Raw genomic sequence first — 10,092 nt, 5'->3', positions numbered from 1 at the left:
GCTGCTCAGGCACAGTGGACTCCAGATTTGATGTATATTGTCTTCAGGCAGGCTAATCTATACAAAATAGGTGTTAGTAATAAAAAATGTAACAGTATATGTTGTACACATTAATATACAAATTATTAGGTACACATTTAACCATGTAAGAATATTTGTAACATCGAAACCAGCTGCTCAAATTGTCCTGTACATTTTCAACAAATGTTTATAAAAAATTGTTGAAGTTAACAGGGTGTAACGCAAATATTTTGATGTGACCAGGCCTCAAAAAAGGCCGTTTTCATATGGCATTTATGTGAGCCAACTGTATTTGTCTAACAAATGCACACATGTCATGGAAAATTAAATGATAGTTAATAACTACATCAGTACAGTGTCATTCAGTATTCAGAGTGTGAAAACAAAAGAACCTGACATAGATATTGTTTTGTGTCTGATGCATTCAAAATAGGCCTTTTAACCTATGTCCACAAACATGTTACATGATGATCCTGTTTTACATTATGCCTTTTAAGAACTTACTATGTAGTCCTTTTTTGACAGGGGGAAAGCTAAACGTAATTACTATGGATAAAATGGTGACACCCAAAGATAAGTTTAGTTAAATGAACCACAATTATAAAAAAATATTTGTTAAAGGGCCTTGCAGACACATAGTGAAACACTTCGAAGATTGTTTTTAATAATCTATTTAATTTTATTCACAAACAAGAGTGTTATAGGTGTTCAGTTATTTTATACATTTAGTATTTTATGGTTAATGTATATTGAGGCACATTTGAATGATACAGCGAAAGACATCTCCTAGAATATTTACACATTTCCTGAAGGGTACTTTGCATTATGTGTTCACCAGTTGTCATAGCGCACATTGCCCATGATGAGGTGTGAAACATATTCCTAAATGAACAATTACATCTTGTGTGCGTGATTCCGAATTGATTATTGTGGCGTAAAAATAAGTCAGGATGGAAACTTTGAAAATAATATCTTTAAAAACACATTTACAGGTAACGGTAGAGAATAATGAGGGAAAGGTCGTTTTTGGTCACTGTGGGAGGGTTGAAGACCATGCAAAAACAAATATATAAAGACAGTGTTGGTGCGTATTTCTTTGCCACAACAATAATGTGTACGGCAACATAACCTGGATAGAGGGAAGAAAGGGTGTTGTCATTTGGAATTGTAAGCACAGGTGCACATTGTGAAAGTTGTACTATATCAAACACTAAATGCTAACTAAATGATCAGAATGAGCCATAGTTTTTTGTAGCGCATTTCTTAATGGTGAGGTGGAAAACACACCTACCCAATAGCTAATGAGACACATAAATATGTCATTGTTAACACATTTGAAATAAAAAAATAAATCTGGAAAAAACATAAAATTGACATTTGTTGAAATAACACCCACACAAGTTAATTATAATTGTTTAATAAATATTTTCACAACTTTTAACCTCACCAATTTCCACTCTGCCTGGAATTCCTGGAATGCATACAGTGTGGAATATGGATACCACCTTTCCCTCTCAGGGCGTGATGTTAAGTGGCTTGGGAGACGTACCACCAGTTTCCAGTGCAAATCTGTGTGTCCTGGAAGCAAGGGAGCATACTCTCACCTGCAGGTCATTCCAGTACTTGTGAATGTCCTTGAGAGTGCCTGATGTAGGATATGCATTGACCTTATTCACTATTCTGTTCCACATTTACTTCTCTAACTCATAGTTGTTGGCTAAACTAGGGGGCAGATTTATGTTCCCTGGCGCATCCCTGCAAATCAGCATGGATGCGCCAGGGAAGATGCGTCACGCAAGTTTGCCCTTGCGCCACCGCAGATGCGCCGCATTTACAATGCGGCGCATCATGGCGCATGGACAAGCAGATACGTGACGCATCTGCCGGCGTAAGGTTGGCGCAGTGCTGAAGTTGCGTCGCAAGCGCGACGCAACTCCAACACTGTTCCAACCTTTCCTATCCCTAACATGGTGCGTCAAGCCTTCCGCCTGCTTCAAGCAGGCGCAGGGTTTTGACGCATCAGCGTTGGGAAAGTGACTCAGTGAAATCTTATAGATTTCACGGAGTCACTTTTCAGGGGCGTTCCTGAGTTGGAACGCCCACATGAAACCTGACGCAGGTTTCATGTGGCGCAGGGCTTTACACCGTGACGCATCTCCATAGATGCGTCACGATGTAAATGGGGCGCAACATGGCGCAGGGTTTACGCCGCCGCTGCGTCACAAAAGTGACGCAACGGCGGCGTAAAAGTGGCGCAAGTCCGATATAAATCTGCCCCTAGGTGTCCAAACAACTGCGGCTCAACCCTCATTATTTCATCCACCATAACTGTTAATTCTTTTTCTGAAAATCCAGGGGCTTTTATCCCAGACAGTAGAAAAAAGAACCTAGCACGTGCAAGCTACAAGGAGAGCTTTAGAGTACTCCTGCTTCTCCTGGTGTGAGTGTGGAGAAAGAAGGGTGGACTGTTATATTGCAAGGTGTAGGTGAATTAGATAAGCTGATGCAATGAAGCTGTATGTCTACATACAGATGTTTCTGTCAAATGAAAACTCATCTGACCTTTAATTTAAATACACTGTTGTCCTCATCTGCCTGTCCCACTGTGATGGTGTACATCTCCTACTATGGTGGATGGATTTCTGCTATGCCAACATTGACGGAGTTGTAACAGACAATGGAGTTATATGGGTTGGCTGATGGGGAAAACTCGATCATGGGCGGAGGACCTCAAGCACAAACTAGGAATAAGGCAATGAAATTCTGTCAACCTGGTGGACAGACGTAGTACTCCATGACAGGGGAACAGCAGTAACCCTGGGCGTAGTTCGCGAAGTAGCACTTCGCGAAGCTACGCAAAGTGCAGTTCGCACTACGCGAGCTACGCGTAGCACTTCGCGAACTGCGTAGTACCTTGTTCGCACTGTGCCAGATGTCGTTTTCAATGATTGCACAGTGCGGACAAGCAACCGGCAATGTGCAATCATTGAAAATGGCATCTTGCACAGTGCGAGCTGTAGTTTTCTGCTGCTCGAGTAGATTTTTACTCGAGCGGCAGCTTTCTCAACGCGAACTGGTAGTTTCTCATCGCGAGCGGTCGCGAGCATACGTGACCACTCGCAATGAGAAACCTGACCTCCTCGCGTTGGGAATCTCGCCGGGAGGTTTATTTTCCATGCTCGCGATCGCCAACTTGATGTTGCTGATCGCGAACAAGGAAAAAGTCTCGCCGAGATGTCATTTTGCTTGCTCGCGGTCACCAACTTGACGTTGAGGACCGCGAGCAAGCAAAAAATTACCGCAGCACTACGCAACACTACGCTACGCGTGTTCGCACTGTGCTACGTGCAGTTCGCGTAGTGCGAAGTAGCGCGAACTTCGCAAACTACGCGAGCGTAGTGTAGTGCTTTGCCCAGGCTTAAACAGCAGCCCATATTCTCAACTCCAAACAGCCCCAAAGATAACTCTCACTCTCACATCATAATTTAATGGCAGTGATAAGCCCTAAAGTGATTTGATAAATATTTTCCAAATCAGTTATCCTCATTGCATTCCTAAAGCCAGCTTTACCCACAGGAAGAGCAGATGTATTATTAGTCTCTAAACCTTGTCCACACAGTGTGAAATCGTAACACCTAAAGAGTCTGAGATATTCGCCTGGCCAAGCTGAATTGCATTATCACACATGCTCTGCTCGTAAACAGATGCTGTGGAAATTACGTACAACATTTTTCACTTCTAATTCTAGGTGCAACAAATGTATGATAATTTATTAAGACATATTGCTGGCTATCCTAAAAAATCATTTTGTGATGGAAACATGATTTCAGATTAGGGCAACCCAACATGTTTGCTGTTTTGTGCACCCAGGGACACTGTAGTATTACAGATGAAGATGCAGGGGTTGCACACTTTCTTTGGTAAAACAGATGATGGGACTCTCTCACATGGCTTAAAAATGTGCTAGGCTGAATAAATTGGATAAACTAGATTACAATATGTAGGTAAAATTAGTTAATAGAAACATTTTGAAAGAGGTAATTGTCCCTCACTCAGGGAGTAAACAAGTTGTGAAAAGGGTGATTTGTGGTGGAGGATTAAAAATTAAATCTATGCTCGAATATTGCAAATGATGGGTATTCTGAGGACTAGTAGGGGAAAGTGCATTGAAGGGTTATTGGGGCTAAATTTACGCCTGGGCAGAGTTTGCAAAGTTTTACTCTGTGGAACTCCATGAAGTGCTGGAAAAACTCTGTCCTCCTCCATGGAATTCTGCCAGTGGTGGAGCCTGTTATGTCGCACTGATTTTTAGCACCGGGAGTTTGTTCTGAGTTGTAAAATCAGAGCGAATGGCACTATGCGTTCCGCCAGAGGGTGCTGCTGTTTTCTATTACTCGAGTAGACATTCTACATGAGTGACAGCTTCCTCAACATGAGCTGCAGATTTCTCAACACCAGTGGTCGCAACCTCCGGGACTACGTTGAGAAATCTTGCGCTACTTTTTCCACAAGCGCTGGCCAACTTAACATTGGTGAGCTGCTCGAGAGAAAAACCCCCGTTCGGCTTCACTTCGCGGAGTTTTATTAAACTCCCCGCAGAGAGTTGAGTGGGCAAAACTCTGCGAACTCTGCCAGCGGAGTGGAATTCTTCACCCACCCCTAGCTAAATTGTGTCAGGTGAAGCTATTTACCACTATCGTCCCAGGATCGCCATACTACTGTCATCCCAAAGTGAAAACAAAGCACACCTCATCAGCACTTGACTGTTATTACCGCAAATAAGTTAAATATTATCCATACATTTGCCGCTCTATGCAAAATATACAATTGACTGGTAGGTGGGCACAACATGTGTCCCCAGCCACTATTCCACTGGGCTGATTTGCTCAGGGGCCCTGTTTGGGGCCCATTACCTTCCTTTCTGCCACCAGCTGTGGGACCAGAGATCCTGGCAGCAGTCTTGTGGTGGTGTCACTGCCCGAATCCTAATTCGGCAGTCGGACTGCCAGGTATGCTGGTGGTCAGACCACCGGATTGTGAAGGCGGCCCAGGACCACCAAAGTCATAATCGACCCTTAGTCCACATGTAGAAACCTTAACTGGGAGAAGGTGTGAAATTAGAATTTTCCAGCTCAGAGCAATCCTTATCAAACCAAAAGCTTCAGTAGGGCATTGTCCAATGGCTATCCTGCTTTGAGGAACCTATCTTCGATACAGCCTGCCACCTTGTCAAATTGTCACATTTCGATTTCCATGTCAGAGACAAAGGGACTTATTTACAAGCCTCTTGTGCTGTCGGTGTGTCACTTTTATGATGCTCCGGTGATGCAGAGTGCAGACCCATATCTATGAGGCCTCGCAAAGCCCCTTTGCATGGTTTATCATGACCTCGTCAATACTGTGTAAGGCAATAAGGTGCAACTCGCTGTGGACAGTAAAGAAATCCTGGGAACAACACAGACACCCTTGCACCATGGTGCAAGGGTGACTGTGCTGGTGCTAGGTATTAATTTGTGCACCGGCGCTAGCCGAAAGGACAGGAATGCACCATATCTTGTAAACATGGTGCATTCCAGCCCTTTTGAATTGGTTTAGAGTGCTGCTGTATGCCAGTTCACTGTGAATGAGACCCTAAGTCCCAAAGTAAAATCTCTGAATGGGACAACCCTACTTAATGTTTTGAATCCATGCTCCATCACAGTGTGTCTGAAATTGCCCCAATCTCCCGGTGAAACACAACCATAGACTATCATTGGAGCTTGGCATTTTCTAGGCCCTTTTTCATTTAAAAAAAAAAATATATATATATTTGAAAAGCCATGTCTTTGATTACCCTTACAGGAATTTTTAAAAATCCTTTTAGTGTCATTTTACTTATTAAAAGTCTCTCTATTTTTATAAATGAGTGGAATTTTTATAGATTTATTGTATGGTGTCTTTGACTTATTAACTGTTTTGGTGCTTCGTTGCTTTACATATTTTCTTTAAGTTAACCCTGGCTGCTCTGTCCCGCACCTACAAGTATTTGAGCCTGGGTTTAAATAGCTGAAGCATTTGACTGGACCTGACAGTTTAACAATGTTATCATTGGTGGTGGACCATCATCAACTGCAATTAATCATTTACTTTCTTACAGGTAGGACTCAGGTTTGTTTGTTGACAGGAAGGTAGAGGTGCGTTTTAAGGGAAGATATTAATCATGGGAAACTGAGTCTCAGCTGCTTCGAACGTTCAGTATAGCTAGAAGAGTTCTGAAGACAGAAGGGATGCCATTCCATATCTTCAAGACATTGACGGAGAATACCTGCCTTCCATTTTTATCTTCAAATCACATTTTTTACTCCAATTGTAGTTTATTGTCTGGTGTTCATCCGAGGTTATGATTGTGCCAGCTATGTCAGTGTTTCATTTTTGATGGACTTGTAGGTGCTGCAGCTAGTCCTGAAGATGTTGACAACATGTGTGGGGACAATGTAGTTCCAGTAGTGTTAGGGATATTGTTGAACTTCTTCAGGCCCTTGATGAGATATATTGTGAAGTGTAGTAAGCCTTTAAGCATGCTAGAGTGTCTTGTTTAGGTGCTGAGCATCGTGTTGCCTCAATACTAGTGCAAGAGGAGAGGGGCTTGCACTGCCATTCATAAATCTGTTTCTTGATGGGATTTTTTCACTTTTTTTATGAGGAAGAGCTGGGACACTGCTGCCTTGGTCTTTCTGATGGTGTGTTTCTTGATGGTGAGGTCTGGACTGAGGGTTTATCCAAGTTATTTCACATCGTCTGTCAGCTGTTGGGTGAAAACATCATGGTTCTTGTTCAATAGTCAAGCTAGAATTTGGGGTTGCTTGAAGCTGTTGGAGAATTGGAAGACCTCCACCTTTATTCAGTTGAGTTGTAGGTACATACTTGACATCCCATTCAGGATTGGCTCAAATTAGGTTTTGGGCCTCTGAATCTAATTGTTGGAGTAGAAGTGTCTGTTGCTGGAATCATATTAATGCTGGTAATGAGTAAGCAAGGCCTGGAGCATCATTGGTTGTAATGCAGACAACTGCTCTTACTGATCTGCTTGTGAATGAGGAGACTGCTTTCTCAATGATGTATTACTTGAAGGAGAGGTGGCTGATGATGCAAATGTGAGTGTGGGGGCCAGCATTCCTTATACGGCAATGTAAATGCCTAGCCTTGAGGGCATCTAGGAAAGTTATTGGCTTGAGGTAAGATTAATGAATTTTGAGGAGGGGGTGTGAGGACACCTTTTGGTGGTCAGTAGAGGATGAAGATGTCAATGCAGGTTTCAGTTTGAATAACAGAATCAACAAAAACTTACAAAACAATTGTGACGTTATATGTGACCTGGCAATAACATTTCTGATAGGTGAATTAGACAACGTACAATGGGAGCAGAAGTCAAAGTATGGAAGTCTAGGTCAAATAGTTATTTAGCAACCTGGATTAGTTCCCTCTATCATTTGCAAAGAATAATATATACAATCGGATGTGTTCAATGTTAGGTGATGATATTATAATGACAACAATTAATCCTAGAGGAAATACGTGTGAGAATAGACCGTTTGAATGGGCAACTGTAAACATTTTGTGATAAATTGAACGTAAAATGTATTGCCTCTGCTATGTTATTTGTCGAAAAACTGCATTGTGTATTTTCAGCGGGTCAGCTAAAAAAGATACAAATAAGGATTGTGAAAGAAAATAAAAAGGTAAGGCACAGATCAGTGCTGAGAATAGGACTAAAGCGCCATCTCGAATGGAAACTAGAAAGGACTGATTAAGGAAATAGCCCATGGCTTGGCTATACCACTGCAGAGCCAAGGGATTCACATCTGTTCCCAGTGATGGGAGACTCAATAGGTTCAGTCAGGCATAGCTCGAATTTCAAAATAATAAATACAACTTGTTGTCATTCTCCAACTATCTAAAACATGGACAGTTTTTGCCTTCTGTTTTCTACTTCCTCTGGTATGCTACCATTGTGCTCTTGTGTGCTTAGAAAATGCATTTCTTCAAACTATCAAACAATGCAACAAATAAAGATAATGCACCTATTCTAAAGAGGAAAGCCGAGTAAAGAAACTGTCACTTTTGTCTCCGCAATTAGTTGTTTAGGTCTAAGGGTAACATTTAAACCCTATCTAATCATAGGTTTTAAAAGTGCAAGCTGTGTCTCTCAAATGTGAGGGAAAAAAAAATGCAATTGGCAATTGAATGAATGAGATTTTTTTTAAATCCCCTGCTATTCAAACCGTGTGCCTTGGTGCTTTTTGCGCTTTTTGAATTCTTTGAAATCAGATTGGTTGAACTGTTCTGAACATTAAAGTCTAGTTCATGATTTTGTTGGTTCATTTCTGCAAAACTGTTTCAATAAAAAATAGACATCACACAGATAATTGAATTTGTTTCTGTACAGATTGTATTTCCCCTGGGAACGTTTTCATTTATAGCTCATTGATATTTCATTGCAAAGATAAAAAGGAAAAAAAACATGGACAACCATACAGAAGTGGTCTGTTTCCTGCTGTTGGGACTCCCCATTGGTGTTGAGCTTCGGATATTCTTCTTCTTGATAGTCCTGTCCATCTACATTCTCACTCTGACAGCCAACATCACCATCATCACCCTTGTAAAGTTAGACCAACATCTTCAAACACCAATGTACCTTCTGCTCTCTCAACTGTCAATCATTGAAATCTTTTACACATCAACTATTGTCCTAAAGCTGTTATCCACCCTTCTCCAGAAGAACAGCATCTCATTTGCCGGCTGCTTCACTCAGCAATACTTTTATGTTAGTTTGGGTACCACTGAGTTCTTTCTTCTGGGTGTGATGGCTGTTGACCGCTACTTTGCCATTTGCAATCCACTGCATTACACCACCATCATGAATGAGAAGATTTGCCACCAGGCTACTGCTGCCTGCTGGTTGGCTGCATTACTATTTATGTCATTTCTAGTGATTTTGTTATCCAAACTCCCCTATTGTGGTCCAAATAAAGTCAATCATTTTTTCTGTGATTTAGCACCATTGCTGAAACTCTCGTGCATTGATACCCACATGATGGAAAGTGTTGTTTTCTTCTTTGGTTCCTGCGCCATCCTGCCTTCCTTCCTAGTAACCATAGTTTCCTACGTCTTCATTGTCTCCACCATTCTAAGGACCCCATCGCAGAAAGGAAAAAGGAAAGCCTTCTCCACCTGTGCTTCACACTTTACTGTAGTGGCGATCTTGTATGGAACAGTGATATTCCTATACGTAAGGCCAGCATATGCATTCCCTATTGAGATCAACAAATTTGTTGGTGTCTTCAATACTGTAGTCACTCCTCTTCTGAATCCATTAATTTATTGTTTACGGAATAAAGAAGTGAAAGCAGCCATGAGAAAGCAATTTGGTAGGAATGTTTTTAGAAACAACTTGGCACATTGAATTCAATGCATTCTGATGCCACAAGGCATGGTCACACCTTCCAACTGGCCAGTGAACGTTCTCTTATTAAAACTTGTTTGCCAGCCATTACTTTCAAAGTATTCCATGTGCAGAAGAACTCAAGGATGGTGTAGGTGTGAACATAAATTAATTATGCCTCAACATTCAATGGCTCCACACAGAATAGCATATGGTAGGGCATTCAATGTAGAACATCCAGTATTAAATGTTCCTGTTTCTGGTAAAAATGCAATAAAGACTCGCAATACTACACTTACCTATTGAATGTCTTGACAAATGTTCAGTGTTATTCCTTATGTGATTAAATAATTCAAAAAGCCAATGTCAAGTTTAGGACGAGTCACACATGACCAATTTATGTACAGTGTAAATATTTAAATATTGTTTCTGATTTTGCAATATGGCTTTTATAACTATGTCATTCATATAAAATGTGGAAAGCCAGGGAGCTAAAATTTCATATTTTATTAGCTGTGGGACTCTGTTTTATTCCATATTTTTCTTTACACGAAGGGAATGACAATGTGAGACGTAGTGAGATGTTTGTGCATCTTTCAGTTTAATTTTCTTCTTATTAACTGAACTGCGTGATTTGAATAAGTTAGTCT

The 10,092-nt window shown here is 41.2% G+C and overlaps 1 protein-coding gene across 1 annotated transcript; it reads left to right on the top strand.

Annotated features, from left to right (window-relative positions):
- Positions 1-8,521: 8,521 nt before the first annotated feature.
- Positions 8,522-9,463, top strand: LOC146866779 (olfactory receptor 6M1-like). Its single transcript, XM_085617545.1, has one exon. It carries the CDS (start codon positions 8,522-8,524, stop codon positions 9,461-9,463), a length of 942 nt encoding a protein of 313 aa, XP_085473671.1.
- Positions 9,464-10,092: the final 629 nt, after the last annotated feature.

Source organism: Triturus cristatus, chromosome 1_2 (genome assembly GCF_964204655.1).
Source record: "Triturus cristatus chromosome 1_2, aTriCri1.1, whole genome shotgun sequence".
Classification (NCBI taxonomy): Eukaryota; Metazoa; Chordata; class Amphibia; order Caudata; family Salamandridae; genus Triturus; species Triturus cristatus.
This window is presented reverse-complemented; position numbering and strand designations above follow the sequence as displayed.